An 18,691-nucleotide genomic window follows, 5' to 3' on the forward strand; every position below is an offset into this window, starting at 1 on the left:
GCTCGAAGTTTTCGGACAGACGGACTCAGGGTCGGCTGTGGTCTGCTGCTTCCAAGGCATCGGCAAGTTGACGGTGCCTGAAGGTTTATGGCAGGGAGTTTCTCCCTTTTGCCGCCTGCTAACGGGAACTCGGGAGTCGATCGACTCGGGGACTTTTGAGACTTTTTTTTACTGTGCCCATGGTTTGTTCTTCATCAAATTATGGTATTGTTTTGCACTGCTGTAACTATATGTTATAATTATGTGGTTCTGTCAGTGTTTGTCTTTGGTTTGTCCTGTTTTTCTGTGATATCACTCTGGAGAAACATTGTATCATTTCTTAATGCATGTATGCATTTCTAAATGACAATAAAAGAGGACTGAGTATTCTCATAATTTAAGATCGACAGTGATGTCTTTTTTTTTGCCAAGTCATTAAGATCAATCCTAGAAGCCAATTGCATAAACCAACAGAACAAGGAACCACTAAGGATTTGGCTAGGTTAATTATCATAAAGCTGAAACAATGAGAACAATACATTCAAAAAGTAAACATATTCACAGTGGAGGATGTCTGTAGTATACCGGACATTCAAGAGCATCAGGGAAGTGAAGTTTGTGCAGTGAAAATTACAACTGAGAAGGTGCTCAGGAAGCTTAATGGTCTGAGAGTGGATAAATCTTCTGAACCTGATGGAATGCACCCTCAGATTCTGAAGGAAGTAGCTGGAGAGATTGTGGAGGCATTAACAATGATCTTTCAAGAATCGATAGACTCTGACATTGTACCGGATGACTGGAAAAATGTAAACATTACTCTGCTATGTAAGAAGGGTGGGAGGCAGCAGAAAGGAAACTATCGACCTGTTAGCCTGATATCAGTGGTTGGAATCAATTGTTAGGGATGAGATTATGGACTACCTGGAGGCACACGACAAGACAGGCCAAAGCCAGCATGGTTTCCTGAAAGGAAAATTCTGCTTGACAAACCTACTGCAATTCTTTGAGGAAATTACAAGCAGAGTAGACAAAGGAGATGCAGTAGACGTGATGTATTTGGATTTTCAGAAGGCCTTTGACAAGGTGCTGCAAATGAGGCTGCTTAGCAAGATAAGACCCCATGGAATTACAAGGAAGTTACTAGCATGGGTGGAGCATTGGCTGGTCGGCAGAAAACAGAGAGTGGGAATAAAGGGATCCTATTCTGGCCGGCTGCCCATTACCAGTGGAGTTCCACAGGGGTCGGTGTTGGGAATGCTGCTTTTTACGATGTATGTCGATGATCTGGACTATGGAATTCATGGATTTGTGGCTAAATCTGCTGATGATACAAAGATAGGTGGAGGAGCAGGTAGTGCTGAGGAAATAGAGAGCCTGCAGAGAGACTTGGATAGTTTAGGGGAATGGGCAAAGAAGTGGCAAATGAAATACAATTTTGGAAAGTGTATGGTCATGCACTTTGGTGGAAGAAATAAACGGATAAGACTATTATTTAGATGGGGAGAGAAATCAAAATGCAGAGATGCAAAGGGACTTGGGAGTCCTTGTGCAAGATACGCTAAAGGCTAACCTCCAGGTTGAGTCAGTTGTGAAGGCAGCGAATGCAATATTGGCATTCATTTCTAGAGGTATAGAATATAAGAGCAGGGATGTGATGTTGAGGCATTCGTGAGACCACACTTGGAGTATTGTGTGCAATTTTGGGCTCCTTATTTTAGATAGGATACACTGACATTGGAGAGGGTTCAGAGAAAATTCACGAGAATGACTGCAGGAATGAAAGGGTTACTGTATGAGGAATGTCTGGCAGCTCTTGGACTGTGTACTCTGGAGTTCAGGAAAATGAGAAGGGATCTCATAGATACATTCCGAATGTTAAAAGGAATGTTAAATTTTCCATGGTAGGGGACTCTAGAACAAGAGGCACGACTTCAGCATTGAAGGACATCCTTTTAGAACTGAGATGCGGAGAAATTACTTCAGTCAGAGGGTGGTAAATCTGTGGAATTTGTTGCCACAAGTGGCTATAGAGGCCAAGTCGTTGGGTGTATTTAGGACAGAGATAGATAGGTTCTTATTAACCAAGACATCAAAAGGAATGGGGTAAAAGCAGGGGAGTGGGGATGACTAGATGAATTGGATCAGCCCATGATTGAATGGCAGAACAGAATTGATGGGCCGAATGGCCTACTTCTGCTTCTATATCTTATAGTCTTATATTATAATAATTATCATTTATTCCTGCAGCACTTTTGTGAAATCAAGTTTAGGGGTTGATGTAGCATGGGAAACACTATGATTTGGTCTGTGTGACCAAGTGAAACCAGTTTATCTCAATCTCGATTTATATGTCAGGAGAATACTTAAATCACTGAAAAATTACTGCCAAGTCATTATTAAAATTAAGAGTCAGGGAGGCCCATCTGATTATACAAATACTTTTCCAAACCCTTCAGTATCAATCTTTTCCATTTGCAGTGACAGTACTTAAGTGAGCAGCTTTGGAGTAGCTTAACAGCAAGATCCTGTTTCTGCCTGCACATTTTCTGTAGCGGTGGACCTTCACAAACAGAAAATAAACTAGCAGCTTCTCACTTCATCACCCCACCCCACCCACCTAGCTTCACTTATCACCTTCTAGCTTGTACTCCCTCCCTTCCCCCCACCCTTTCATTCTGGCTTCTTCCCCCTTCCTATCTCATCCTGATGAGGGGTCTCAGCCTGAAACTTCAACTGTTATACATTTCCATTGGCACTGCCTGACCTGCTGAGTTTCTCCAGCAATGTGTGTGTGAAGTTCTGGCCTACAAAGTTTGTTCTTTTCTATGGGAGGACTTCGGCTTTACATCAGTGAAATTATGCAACTCATTTTCATTATTCCCCAAGTCTGCACTATTGATGCACAGTGGAGCTCGTGCTTGCACAGGTAGAGGGTTAAAGGTACACTCTGTGGTAAAGCACTTCTGATTAGATAGTTTCATTCTTGGCTGGACACAAAGAAATCTCCAACAGGTAGATCTTCTATTCTCAGATTTTCTTCAGGATGAAGTCATTACATGGCAGCTGCTATTATCATTTTACTGTTTTTTATTTTACTGAGTGAAAAGTGCATGATAAAAGGTCCATTACTAGTTTCAAGTAAGCAAGTAACTTGAAGCAGAACTTCAAAAAGGTATGTAACCATGTCAAAAGGGTCCTTTTTCCAATTCTGATGAATAATGTTTAGCCTTTCCCAACTCTCAATTCAACTGGCAAAAATCACACATAATAATTGAACGGCACCACTGATTTCAGCTATATAAGTAACTTATTCAAGTAATAAACCTGCTACTAACGTAACTGTTCAATTTTTCATATGGAATAGTTAATCTATCCTCACCCATGTCTACAAACCCATGGTCCAGATCACATGTAAACATGTCTAAAAAACAATCTTGCAGATCACATATAGACACAAGTGAGAAACGCTTACCAGTTTCATTCTAGCAGCTGCTCTATTGGAATAAAGAATAGATCTATCTTTCTGGTGGCAGGCTGGGCAAATCCCAAGGGCTTCTGTATATGAGTTCTCAGCTTCGGGATACTCTGCAAGTAATAGGAATAATATTAGTCATGACTTCTTTCCATTTAATAGCAATGTACAAAGTTCAAAGTAAATTTATTATCAAGGTATACATTTCATCATATACAACCCTGAGAATCATTTCCCTCCGGGCATACACAATAAATCCATAATAGAATATTAACCATAATAGAATTAATGGAAGACCGCACCAACTTGGGCATTCAACCAGTGTGCAAAAGACAGCAAACTGTGTAAACACAAAAATAAGTAATGATAACAATAATAAAATAAATAAACAATAAATATCAAGATCATGAGGTGAAGAGCCCTTGAAAATGAGTCCATAGGTGGTGGGAACATTTCAGTGATGGTGCAAATAAAGTTGAGTGAAATTACCCACTGGTTCAAAAGGGATAATGACTGTTCTTGGACCTGGTGGTGAGATCCCTGAGGCTCCTGTACCTTCTTCTTGTTGGCAGAAGGAAGAGAGCATGACCGGACTAGTGGGGGCCTCTGATGATGAATGCTACTTTCCTGCAACGACGTTTCATGTAGATATACTCAATGGTGGGGAGACCTTATCCTTGATGGACTGAGCCATATCCACTACTTTTTCTAGGATTTTCTATTCAAGGGCATTGGTGTTCCTGTACCAGGCTGTGACACGCCAGTCAATATACTCTCCACCATATATCTACAGAAGTTTGTCAAAGTTTTAGAAGCCATGCTGAATCTTCGCAACTCAGAAGAAAGTAGAAATGCTGCCTTGCTATCTTCGGAATTACGTTTACATGCTAGGCAGAGGACAACTCCTCTGAAATGATAACACCAAGGAGCTTGAAGTTGCTGTCCCTCTCCACCTCTGATCCTCAAATGAGGACTGGTTCATGGATGCCTGATTTTCTCCTCCAGAGTCAATAATCAGCTTCTTGGTATTGCTGATATTGAGTGAAAGGATGTTGTTGTGGCACCAGCCAGATTTTCAATCTCCCTCCTATATGCTCATTCATCATCACCTTTAAAATGGCCTACGACAGTGTTGTTGTCAGCAAACTGGAACATGGCATTGGAATTGTGCTTAGCCTGTTAGGGCGTATTCTGACTGGGGTCTGCAAGTGAGGAATCAAAGGATGAAGTGCACAGGAATGTATCGAGGCCAAGGTCTTGAAGCTTTTTGAGGGAATGATTGAATACCAAGCTGTAGTTGATAAAAAGCATCCTGATGTATGCACCTTTGCTGTCCAGATATTTCAGGGTTGAGTGAAGAGCCAATGAGATAGCACCTGCCATGGACCTGTTGGCAAATTGGAAAAGATCCAAGTTGCTTCTCAGGCAGGAGTTAATATCTCTCAACACCAACTCCTCAAAACATTTCATCACTGTGGATGTAAGTACTACTGGATAATGGTCACTGAGGCAGGTTACCATGTTCGTCTTAGGGACGGGTATAATTAAAGCCTGCTTGAAGCAGGTGGGTACCTCAGACTGCCAAGCAAGAGATTAACGATCTTAGTGAACACACCAGTCAGTTGATCAGCACAAGTCTTTAGTTCTTAGCCAGGTGCCCTGTCTGGGCATTTATAAAGAATGTTATTAATGTTTTGCAGACTTGGATAAAATTATGTTGATTATTTTCTGACTTCCTTTGACTTTGTTGTGTCCATTCTGAAAACAAATTTTTGAGTTGAATTCCTCTTTCTTCACAATGCCTATTCCTCTACCAATCACAGGGTTCTGATAGGGGTCTCAACACATGTTCCATTTTCCACACTTCTGTTCTCATCCAACTTCTTCCCACCCACAGCATGAACACAGTTCTCCTGGTTTTCAACTTCCATGAACTGGTGGGATGGATCATCCACCATTAATTCTGCCACCTTAAATAAGATGGTACTGCCATGCTCATCTCCCCCACTCTGAAAGGACTTGTTCCCTTCATGATTTTGTGGTTCCACAACAATCACCCCTCTTCTCAAGCAGCTGCTGGGGATCTAAACACCTGCCCTTTAATAGCTCCCAATAGTTCAAGCAGCAATTCATGTTCAATTTTGCCAATGTAGCCTGACGCATTTAGTGTTCAACACGAGATTTCTTCTACAAAGGAAAAACAAGAACACCAAAGAGGCAGCTACACTGCCTCCCCTGCATTCAGTCTTAAAACTTCACTGTAAGTTCCCTAAAGCCCTCAATTCCTTGATCTTTCAAACAGTTATTTACCTCCTCTCCAAATACTTTCAGTGATCTGGCCCTTTAATCTTCTAGGAGAGAGTGTTCCAGAGATTTACCGTGTTCAGTAAGAATTCCTATGCGCCTCGGTTTTAAGTGACGACACCGTTATCTTGTAATCAAGCTCCCTCATTTGAGACTCTGCCACTAATGTAATCATCTCAGCATTCAGCCTGTCACACCTTCTCAGGATCTTATACTAGAGCACCCCTCACTCCTCTGAGTTCCAAAGACAATGGTTGTAACCTCTTTAGTCACTAATCTCGATAATTAGCCTACTGAATCGCCTTTAGACTGCCTCCAAAGCAGTATTCTTCCTTAAACAAGGAGACCAAAACCATGCAGATTAAGTGTGGTTTTACCAGCACCCTAAACAACTGTAATATTTCCCCAGTTCTAAACTCCAATTTTATTTGCCTTTGCAACTATTGTGACTGTGACTAACTCAGTGCAGAAACTGGACTAGTTGGTGGATATGAAAGTCTTTTATTCATCACAACAAAGAGACATCCTCTTGGTAGCCTCTCAAGCTCAAAGTTCTTGTGATAATATTCTTATTCCCTTAAGATCAAAGGTACAGTAGGCGATTCAATACAATTTCTATAGTTACAATGACATTGTCTATTTCAATATTTGTGTCTGATAAATGGTTCCTTTTAAAGTACAGTATTTACAGTGGAAGCACATTGTAACTGATAAGACACCTATGAAGGTTCAAATCCCTTTGCTGGGACAAACTGATTCACACAGATAATCTAAAAAATCCTTCTGAGGACAGAGAACCAGGCATCCAAGGTTAGTGTTGTGAGGGCTGCTTCTCTGAGCACACAAATCTTCCAACTATTGATAGATCAGCTATTTGTAGCACTAAGCGATAATATTACTCTGGTCTGCAAGCTTCCTTTAAGTTGTTTACAATGATGCGCAATACTTAAGCCATTGTTGCCTGGTTTGATGCAGGCCAATTAATATAAACCCACTGTCCAACATCTGAATGTCTCAAGACACTTCACTTTGCAAACCCTATCACTTAGCAGCCAGCCCCTACTGCAAGTCAGTCTGTGCTCCACAGACATTACTGTTTATTTGCAAAGGTGTCCTTTTAACTTCTAACATTAAGAACTGAAGACTGGTTCTTGTTTCCATTAATATCTGTAATATTCACATAATTTCATTACTCCTCAATAATCCCCAACATCAACTACTTGTTGCATCTCCCTGCTAATTTGTGATTCATGTACAAAAACACCTAGGTCCTTCATTTGTAACCACCCTCTACATACATACCTAACAGTTTGCCTTTAAATCCTATTACCATAAGTAAATGTTATCATACTTTCACACATGTAAGGCAATTTGCCAAGTTTCACCCACTCAAGCTATCCACATCCTGTTGCAGAGTCCAAATGTTCTCATTGCGACATGTCTACAATGAATTTGGATATCTTACAAGTTGCATTCTTTTACCTATTTATTTTTAATTTATTTTTCATTTTTTCACATTCAAGGAAGCTGGCGGACCAGACTGATATTATCATTTAGCACATAAAATGTATCATATATACAGTATATTTGAGGGCTAAGAATGAATCCTGGGTGGGGCAGTCCACTAGTCACACTCTTCCACCCTGAAACAGATCTGTTTATTCTGACTCTAGTTCTCCCAATATCATGAGCTGTTTTCTTGTGTGCCTGAATCTTCTGTGGCATCTCGTCAAACACCTGAAAATCCAAATAGTTTTCATCTCCACACCCCATTCTCTTTACATCTTCATTGCAATCTTGGACCATGTGTCATGAATAAACTAGGTGCTCTTTGTTCCTTGATAAATATTTGCTTCAGGGACAATTTGCTTTTCAATAATTTCATGAAATTTAATGAAGCCCTTTATGTGAACAAACTGGCTGAATTGCAAACTGGAAATATCTACGTCTTCCAGACATATCAGCTATTAATAATCAACCTTCACCACCCTCTCTCAAATAGCATCAACAGCATCCATGCCACCTGGATTCTGCCAGTCAGCACCCTCACAGACAACTCTTAGTTCCCACGATCCTTCTCTGCACCTCAAAACATGTGTTGACCTGAAGAAATGAAAAGCCTGTGGAACAGCTAGTTGGAACAAGGACAGTGGACGTGTATACAAATCGAACGTCTAAGGCGTGAAGTAAGGATGGTGCAGAACTGATAAGGGAACAGAATAATGAAATGTTGTCATTCTTGTCTACATGTCGACGAGAAAACTCAAGAATTCTGTAAGTATTACAAATGAATTTGCATTTTATGTAATAAGCTGATACAATAAAGTTGTGAATAGTGTGGTCATTCAGTTAACCCAAGTTAGTTGGCCAAGGTAAGGAGCAACACATGCTTGGCTCATTCATTTCCTAATCTGGACTCGGGAACATCCACCTGAAACATTAATACTGTTTTATTATCCACATTTGCTACTGGTTCTACATTTTCTTGTCCACATGTAGACAAGAATAACACTTCATTACTCTTTTCCCCTATCAGTTCTGCACCATTCTTACTTCCATTGACTCTGACTCATCGAGCCATCCTGTGTCCACCCCTCATTGGCTCAGGCCCAACTGTTACAACCTGCAAAATGCCATGGAAAATCATGAAATGAGAAAATAAATGTGCAGTGATTAGGCAGGATTGGTCAAAGATTAGATGACCATTTCAAACTACACTGCCTGTGACTATTTAACAATTCTGCAATATTTGTCTAATGCCACTAGATCTAGATTAAATCATTCTGAAACACCTACCTCCTTTTTTAAACTGCTCATTGCCAACCTCTTTCAGTGTTAAACTCTCACTTTGTCTTCGCTGTAAAATAGAATGGTTATCAAATTATTAAAAAAATGCAATTCACAAATTGTAAGTGTCAACAAAACTCAAGACTGGCAGCTGATATCTGATAATACTAATTAAATTTTGTGTAACTTGGAAGTGGAAGCATTGGATATAATTATGCATGTATTCATCCCATTCAGGAAAATATCAAGTACTATGCAATGACCTAGTGGTGATAGGGAAATATGTATTTGGACAATTTATAAGACCATAATATATAGGAGCAGAAGTAGGCCATTTGGCCCATCTAGTCTGCTCTGCCATTCAATCTTGGCTGATCCAATTCTTCCAATCATCCCAAGTCCCCTGCCTTCTTCCCATACTCTTTGATGCCCTGGCTAATCAAGAACCTATCTATCTCTGCCTTAAATACAGCCCATGACTTGGCCTCCGCAGCCGCTCGTGGCAACAAATTCCACAGATTTACCACCCTCTGACTAAAGTAATTTTTCCAGATCTCTGTTCTAAATGGATGTCCTTTAATCCTGAAGTTGTGCCCTCTTGTCCTACACTCTCCTACCAAGGGAAATAACTTTGCCATATGTAATTTGCTCGGGTCTTTTAACATTCGGAATGCTTCTATGAGATCCCCACCCCAATCTCCTGAACTCCAGGGAATACAGCCCAAGAGCAGCCAGACGTTCCTCATACAGTAACCCTTTCATTCCTGCAATCATTCTCGTGAATCTTCTCTGAACCCTCTCCAACATCAGTATATCCTTTCTAAAATAAGGAGCCCAAAACTGCACACAATACTCCAAGTGTGGTCTCACGAGTCTCTTATAGAGCCTCAATATCACATCCCTGCTCTTATATTCTATACCTCTAGAAATAACATTGCATTCACCTTCTTCACCACTGGCTCAACCTGGAGGTTAACCCTTAGGGTATCCTGCACAAGAACTTCCAAGTTCTCTTGCATCTCTGCATTTTGAATTCTCACCCCATCTAAATAACAGTCTGCCCGTTTATTTCTTGCACCAGAGTGCATGACCATACACTTTCCAACATTGTATTTCTTTTGCCACTTTGCCCATTCCCCTAAACTATCTAAGTCTCTCTGCAGGCTCTGTTTCCTCAACACTACCTGCTCCTCCACCTATCTTTGTATCATCAGCAAATTTAGCCACAAATCCATTAAACCCATAGTCCAAATCATCAACATACCTTGTAAAAAGCAGCGGTCCCAACACCAACCCTGTGGAATTCCATGGTTCCACTGGCAGCCAGCCAGAATAGGATCCCTTTATTCCCACTTTCTGTTTTCTGCCTATCAACCATGCTCCACCCATGCCAGTAACTTCCCTGTAATTCCATGGGCTCTTATCTTGTTAAGCAGTCTCCTGTGCAGCACCTTGTCAAAGGCCTTCTGAAAATCCAAGTACACTACATCCACTGCATCTCCCTTGTCTACTCTGTTTGTAATTTCCTCAAAAAATTGCAGGTTAGTCAGGCAGGATTTTCCTTTGGTCTATCTTGTCATGTGCCTCCAGGTACTCTGTAATCTCATCCCTAACTCATCGATTCCAACAACTTTCCAACCTCTGATGTCAGGCTAACAGGTCTATAGTTTCCTTTCTGCTGCCTCCCACCCTTCTTAAACAGCAGAGTAAAATTTGCAATTTTTCTAGTCATCCTGTACAATGCCAGAACCTATCAATTCATGAAAGATCAAGAATCTGGTCCAAAGTCTTTGGAATGTCAAAACCAATTTCTCTACTGTAATTTAGTGTCTTTAATTTATGATACCTTTAGCCTCTCATGTTCCCAAAAATTGTTAAATTTTTGGTCTAATCTTTTGACTCTTAAGAATTCTCTGCTATTTGGTTACTGGGAAATTAACTTATTATAAATGCATGCAAAATTATTGTATATCTGTGAAAGAAATTTACAACTTATGGTTTACAACCTTTTAAAAGCAAAACTACTGCTTTCCCAGGTTGAGTAAAGATAGAATTATGCCATTATGCGAAGAATTCCTAATGCCTATTTAATACAGGGCTTCTTGATCCAGAGTTTTAACAAAAAATAGTATTTTATCTGTTGTTCTTATATCTTCTACCTTAACACTATGTAGTGGCCCGAATTCATATTTATTTAAAAACATTTCAGTGATCACCCAATTATCATCTTTCCCTGGTAGTTATTTGCTCAACTTTTTTAAAACTACAGTACCATGGGTACAGTTCATTCTGTATCTTCAATTTTAAATTAATCCCTAATTATTCACACTACTAAATGTAATCAGATATAAACTATGCAAAAAATGTGATGTTCCTACCTTTTCAGTTTCCCTACAAGAAATGAAGATTTTAATTTCACTTTAACCTGTATTTTGAGAATAAACATGAACAGTTTATGCCTATGAAAGAACTATCATACATATAGGATGAGGAGGAAAAGTGTTTCAGTGCTCTGATTTCTGCTTTCCAGAATTTTCCTCAAACTGACAATCACATGGTATGGTAAAGTCAGCTATCCTTCAGGGTCTCTTAATCTTGCAAGCTTACAAGAGTAACACCAAATTAATAGTTAGCTTGAGTAGGATGCAAATTGTAGTTTTAAAAAGAATAGTACGTCACTAAAGGCCTACTTGGAAGTATTGGGTGTTGATTTCCTCCAATAAAATAAATATTAACTTGGCAGAACATACATTTTATTTAAGTAATGTACACAAAATGCTGGAGGAACTCGGAAGGCCAGGCAGCATCTATGGAAAAGAGTAAACAGTTGATGTTTCGGGCAGAGACACTTCAGCAGGACTCTGAAGACGGCCTGAAACGTTGATTGTTTACTCTTTTCCATAGATGCTGCCTGGCCTGCTGAGTTCCTCCAGTATTTTGTGTGTGTTGCTTGGATTTCCAGCATTTGCAGATTTTCACTTGTTTGTGATTGGATTACACTTTATGTTGTCTTATGGGTGCCACATATGGGTTTCATAGGGGCACATGTAAACCACGCAAATCCTAATTGTTTGTGGGATGCTCTGCTTAGTGACACATAAAGCTTCCCTAATGGGCAATGGCAAACATCGGCTAAAACACGTCCATACTACCATTCCAAGCACCTAGGCACACTGCAATGGATTTATGAAAGAATGAACAAAATCACTTCCAAATTTATCAGCAGTACAATCTCAGAACCAAGTAATGTTGTTAAAACTATTATAGTTTTAAAATATTGTTTAATATTTTGAACTGAAACCAGCAAAACTCACACAATTTTTCATATCTATGGAGAATTGGTTTTCAGCCAAGGCTTGTTTATATTCGCAATAAAATGAAATTCAACTGAGTTGAAATACCCAACAGAAGACTGAAAAATACTGTTTCCCAAAATGCAGAGAAGAAACAAATACTCATTACCACAGGGCAGACAATTCACAAAAGACATGTAGCTATAGGCATGTGATGAGCTCATTGTCTATAATTTTGGGAAGGGGGCAGTGGAAGAAATACAACCAGATGGAAATCTAAGATGAAAATAACGGTCAGACTATTATAGAGGAGAAAATCTGATGAGTTTGGAGTATGTAGATGCAAACTTTCAACCCTAATGCTATAGGACTTAAAGTTTCACAATTCTCAATTAAGCGCATCTCTAGTAAAATCAAAGTAAGTATGTAAACTCTCATGAAATTAAAAACAGTGAAACTCTCACACTTTGTCGAGTGAGTTATTACTCAGATTTTAACGGTACACTAATGCTCAACAAGCTTATTTACCTAGATAAAATATAATATAGTACTACAAATACTTTTTTATTAATGATAACAATTATTTGTTTTACCTATATTTCAGTCTTTATCTTAAGTGTAAATCCAGTTCTTTGCCACTCTGTAAAGTGTTTAAAAAACAGCTGAAAATAAGGGCTTGCTATGTCTTGGAAGTGTATTCTCCAATGTGGTTTAATCAGAGTCAGGTTTAATATCACTGTCAATTGTTGTGAAATTTGTTAGCTTTATGGCAGCAGTACAATGAAATACATGATATATACTGTACATATAGAGAAAAATGCTGTTACATAAGTACACATATGTCTATTAAATAGTTAAGTTAACATAAGTCGTGCAAAATAACAGAATAAAAGCTTGCCTGGTGACAATACTGCAATCAGAGCCAAGAGATTATTCATGAGTGACTCAAGACTGCTGCTGAAGCTAGGAACAGCAAAATATGCCCATGCGAAAGGTTACATAAAACAGTACAGGCTCACAATGTCGTGCTGACCTCTTAACCTGCTCTAACATCAACTTAATTCTTCCTTCCTGCATAGGCCTCTTTTCCTTTCATCCACGTACCAATCTAAGAGTCTCTTAAATACCCCTAATGTATCAACCTTTACCATCACCCCAGCAGTTCATCCCATGCACCCGCAACTCTGTAAAAAAACACTACCTTTGGCATCCCTCCCATTCCTCCAATCGTCTTACAATTCGTCTCTCCAGTATTAGCCATTTCTGACATAAGAAAAGGCACTCTATCAATCCCTCTTATACAGCTCAATCAAGTCACCTCTCATCCTCCTCCTATCCAAAACGAAACGTCTGAGCTCACTCAACCTACCTTTCCTCATAACACATGCTCTCCAATCCAGGCAGCATTGTGGTAAATCTCCTCTGCACACTCTCTAAAGCTTCTACATCCGTCCTATAATGAGGCAACCAGAAATGAACACAACACTCGAAGCGTGACCTAAACTGTTTCCTGGAGCTACAACATTACCTTGTAGCTCTCAAATTCAAGCCCCTACCGATGAACACCAAGACACCATCTACCTTCTTAACCACTCTAACAACTTGCATGGCAACTTTGAGGATCTATGGGCATACGCCCCAGGATCCCTCTGTTCCTCCACACTGCTATGAATCCAATCATTAACCTTGTACTTTGCCTACAAGTTCAACCTTCCAATGTGTATCACTTCACACTATTGTAAATTGAACTCCATCTGCCACTTCTCAGCCCAGCTCTGCATCCTATCAATGTCCCATTCCGACTGCAACCTTCTACAATATCCACAAACCCACCCACATTTGAGTCATCCACACCCTTACTAACTCACCCTTCCACTTCTTTATCCAATCTTTCATAAAAATCACAAAAAGCAGAGGTCCCAGAACAGATCCCTTGTCACCAGCCTCCAGGCAGAATATACTCCATCTACTACCACCCTGCCTTCTGTGGGCAAGCAAATTCTGAATCCACGCATCCAAGTTTCCCTGTATCCCATTCCTCCTGATTTTCTGAATGAGCCTAACCATGGGAAACTTTGTTAAACACCTTACTAAAAACCAGATATACCACATCCACTGCTCTATCTTCAATTTGTTTGTTACTTCCTCAAAGAATTCAATCAGGCTCACGAGGCACGATCTGCCCCTCCTCGTATATCTTTGGCCACCTGGTTTTCTCCCAACATCACAGCACCAGTGATTTTACAATGCAAACATTGTGGTATCCTTGGAAACCATTTTTTGTGAAGTAAGTAACGGCATGCAAACTGAGCTGGAAGGAACCTTATAGTAATTAACATTTGATTTTAATTAAGTCAATTGCACACCTCTGAAGTTAAATATTGAAGGAAGAAAAATGCCAGCGACTATTCAAATTTGGTACCCAGAAACAGCCTAGCAATCAGTTACATTTAAATTCAATGTGAAGGGCACCAACATGAAAAGAACATTAATATCAGGATATTAAAAATTAAACAGAAAATTCAAATTAAAAACAAATATCAGCATGTAATGAAGCAAAGTTACACTCCTTACCTTTTTCTCTTCTTCAGGCAAATTTTTTTCCAATTCTCGTAAATATTCTTCATCAAACTCAAGGGTTTTGGTTTCTTTTATTTCAGAATCATTCTCCTGTTCCAACTTTGTTACATCTTCTTCCACATCTGCAAACCCCTCAGTCTCAGGTGTTTCCGTGCATTCAAAGAATCGTTCTTCTGCTGACTCTTGATCGTCAGAATTAATATCTAACTGTGGCCTGTCAGCATTGCCACTCGCTCCTGAAACATCACCATCCACTGTGGGTAGCCTGCACGAAGCTGAGTCACAAGGTAATTGGCCAGAAGATGCATTCTGCTTCTCTGTATCACCATCAGAAACGTTTAAAGCAGTTCCCAATTTTTTAAGAATCTCTCTCTCTTCTGATTCTTTATCCATTTGAAAGCCAAATCTCTTAAATCAGAAAGGCAAAATAATTCAAAATGCAATCACACACACAGCTCATAGAAACATTCTTGAAACTGTTTACAGTACAGATTTTTTTCAAACTGTAATGAAAAGGAATTTTCACCACCATAGAATTCTTGCTTTCTGCTTCTACATCTTTCTACAATTTGTTGCAATAAACACCTTTAAAAAACAGTGAATGCCTTGTAAAAATTGCATGTAAACATCAGCTTTTATGCAAGAGCTGTAATAAGAGTGATGTTTCAACATTGTATATTAAACAGAGATCCCAACGCTCTCCCAGTTCGTGATGGTATTATTTTAAAGAGTAAAATATTTCTTTGCGCTCAACTTAAACCAACATCTTAAAAGAAATTATGAAAAAAATTAGACAAGACCAATAAGTTCACTAGACATAGGGTATGTTAAGTGCACTGAAACCCTGGCTGTACTTTAAATGCATTTCATTAACTGTAAAGCAATTTACTACTACCTACAAGAGATAGAAAATCATTGTTTTGAAGTATTTATTTCAGAAGAGCCCAAATATGTTTCTTCTTTGTGATGTATTATGCCAATACTCCTCAGATTCGCACTGCATCGCATACCTAGTAGCTTTACTTCCTATTTGTATTTTAGATTCCCAGCATCGATACGTGTTGCTTTTCCTGGGTATTAAACCCTGACATCAGAAACTAATAGCTCCAAAGAACAATATGCCAACATGTAAACAAAAATAGATCACACCCTCTCTAGGCTGTCATTGGACTCTGGTTGCATGAGCCGGTAAAGTGGAATTTGATTCCCAGCCTAATCCAAATCACAGAGACTGTTATTTTACTCATGCATCCAGATGAAGCCTAGCTTCAAATTCCAGCATCTGCAGATTTCCTTGTATTTGAAGTCTAGCTCCTGCTGCTACCAGCTTTAAGTGAAAAGGGGCCTACTACCCTTGGGAGAGGGGGCGACACTATCCAGCTAGGAGGCTGGCATAAAGGCAAAAGATCGTGTAAATCTGAAGATTAGGCGTCATCTGTTCACGGTGAAACTGAATTAATGCTCTAGGACGATAGCCCGCCAGTGTTTGCGAGCTCTCCAACTCGATTTCGGACAGACCGCGGCACCGTCCATCACCAATGCATTTAAAGGGAGGCAACGACCTCTTTATAACGGCCTGTTTGAATCACGTAGGAGGACCGACAGCCCTTTCACCTCCCAGTCATGCCCGAGGGTAAGGCCCGCGGTGGCCGACGACAGCGCCCACTACTCACCTGCGCTTCTGCTGAACCCACCCCACTAGTGCGCACAATTCGCTCGACGGAAACGCACATTCACTTCCGCTGACCCAACCAACTGGAAACTTCCCCCGTGGCATGCTGGGAAGTGTAGTTCAGGCTTGTCCAGGCGCTAACAAGTCCGAGCGAGTCTTGTAGTTGCAACACGCATCAAAGTTGTTGGTGAAAGCACAGCAGGCCAGGCAGCATCTCTAGGAATAGGTACAGTCCTGTTTGTGGACTTTGTTCAAAGTACATTTATTATCAAAACGTGATAGGCCTGAAACGTCGACTGTACCTCTTCCCAGAGATGCTGCCTGGCCTGCTGCGTTCACCAGCAACTTTGATGTATGTTGCTTGAATTTCCAGCAGCTGCAGAATTCCTCGTGTTTGCGTCTTGAAGTTGCATGTAGGTTTGCTGGATTTCCATTTGCTTCAGATGCTCATGCATTTTTGTTTTCAGCAATTTTAATTGTGTTTGGTTATCTTGCAGAGTGTAGCTTAATTTACAAAGATCATGGGGGCATTTCGTGTTCTTTAAGAATGAAATTACCAGGAATGTTTTAACAGGGCACGTACAGTACATACCATTGAGAGGTAGGCCCTTCATCATTCTCACTATTCTTCTATTCACAGCCCCCTCCCTCATGTATCCCTTCTTCAGGATCCTCTACCTCTCTTCCTTTGACTAACTGCCTCTTCTCCAGCACTATCCTTCACCCAGAGAAGAAACTGGACCACGAGGCGCTGCCTGAGGTTGGCAGAAACCTCCAGAGAGGCTAATTATGGTGCCTGATTTTGGCTGAAGAAGTTCTCCCTAATTCAAAGTCCCACCTCCCAAAGTCTGCAACTGGTAGCGGATTCCCCCGAGGCCCTCTCCGTAAGCTTTGGCAGTGTGCTGCAAGGTTATTGGATCTGGTGGACTGTGCCAATTGATGGGGACAGATTTGCTTTCACTCCAATGAGTGAACTTTGATTCTACCACAGTCCCAATCTTGAGCAGAATGGGGTCAAACAAGGCAGTGTCGTCCTGCCAACTCTGTTTTTCTTCTGTAATATCCTTACATACAAGTTTCCCACTGGAGTGTAGCTGAGCTGCAAGGAAATAGGATTCTGTTCAATCTCCTTTGGCACCAAAGCTGAATCAAAGTGATTCCAAACTTTGTCAGTGAGCTACAGTAGCAAGATGACAATTGAGCACATGTATTCTCTCCAGGACACTGTCAACTTGCTAATTAAAATTATGAAAGAATAGACTGGATATTAAACATCCACAAAAGTTGCTTCACCAACCTACTCATACTACATGTGTATATGATAACATATACATGTTTTGATAATAGATGTACTTTGAACAAAGTCCGCAAATAGACTGTGGATCACTTTCATTTCTCAGTAGGCACTTCTTAAAAAGAGACCATGCTCATAGGGCATTCCCAAAGGATGTCATCCATATGGTTAAAAAAAAATGGAGTTGAGTTTATTCAAAGCAATTTGCAATATAAACATGAAATTCTGCAGATGCTGGAAATCCAGAACAACACACACAAAATGCTGGAGCAGCTCAGCATGTCAGGCAGAATACTGTATGTGAAAATGAATATACAGTTGACATTTCGGACCAAAAGCCTTCATCAGGACTGGAAAGGAGGGGGGAAGGGAAGGAGGACAAGCTAAAAAGTTCATAGGAGAAACCAGGTGGGCGGGAAATGTAAGAGGCTGGAAAAGGTAGAATCTTATAGGAGAGGAAAGTGTAGCATGGGAGAAAGATGAAAGAGGGGCACCAGGGAGAGGTGATCAGCAGGTGAGAAGAGGTAAGAGGCCAGAGCGCAGAGAATAGGAGGGGGGAGGGGAAAAGAAGGAGAATTTAATGTTCATGCCAACAATTTGAATACCTAGACAGAATATGAGATGTTGCACCTCCACCCTGAGAATGGACTGATCATGGCAGAAGAGGAGGCTATTGACTGACATGTTGGAACGGAATGGGGATAGGAATTAAAATATTTGGCCACTGTAATATTCTACTTTTGGTGAATGGAACGGAGCTGCTCAACAAAATGGTCCCACAATTTATGTTGCTTGCGTCACTGAGTAAGGTAGATGATCTGGTAGCACAGTCAGAGATTGGCAGGTATGACGTAGTGGCAGAAAGAAGTTCATAAGTGGATGATTACGCCTTGTATTGAAAGGACAGGCAGGTAGGCAGAGGGGGTGGGGTGGCTATCTTGGTAAAAAATGAAATCCGTAGCAAAAGGGAACATAGGATCGAAAGATGTAGTATTCCAGTCAGTAATTTAAGAAACCGCAAGGGTAAAAGGAACCCAGTGGGAGGTATATACAGGCCCCCAAACAGTTGCCAGGTAGTGAGATATACATTTCACTGGGAAATAGAAAATGCATGTAATAGGGGCAATGTTACAATAGTCATGAGCGATTTCAGTATGCAGGTAGATTGGGAAAATCAGGTTGGTGCTGAATCCCAAGAGAGGGTATTGGTAGAATGTCTATGAGATGGATTTTTAGAACAGCTCGTGTTTGAGCCCTCTAGAGGGAGAGGCAATTCTGGATTGGGTGTTTTGCAGTGAACCAGATTTGAT

The 18,691-nt window shown here is 40.4% G+C and overlaps 1 protein-coding gene across 1 annotated transcript in view; it reads right to left on the reverse strand.

Moving 5' to 3' along the window:
- ttc1 (tetratricopeptide repeat domain 1) overlaps positions 1 to 16,126 on the reverse strand; it is a 48,916-nt gene extending 32,790 nt beyond the window's left edge. The window contains exons 1-4 of the mRNA XM_063053572.1: positions 16,089 to 16,126; positions 14,410 to 14,823; positions 8,552 to 8,612; positions 3,452 to 3,564 (exon numbers count right to left, since the gene is read on the reverse strand). Coding sequence (XP_062909642.1) covers positions 3,452 to 3,564; positions 8,552 to 8,612; positions 14,410 to 14,808 — 573 coding nt within the window. The 5' untranslated portion in view covers positions 14,809 to 14,823; positions 16,089 to 16,126. The remainder of the gene's footprint in view (positions 1 to 3,451; positions 3,565 to 8,551; positions 8,613 to 14,409; positions 14,824 to 16,088) is intronic.
- Positions 16,127 to 18,691: the final 2,565 nt, after the last annotated feature.

This window comes from Mobula hypostoma, chromosome 7 (assembly GCF_963921235.1).
Source record: "Mobula hypostoma chromosome 7, sMobHyp1.1, whole genome shotgun sequence".
Classification (NCBI taxonomy): domain Eukaryota; kingdom Metazoa; phylum Chordata; class Chondrichthyes; order Myliobatiformes; family Myliobatidae; genus Mobula; species Mobula hypostoma.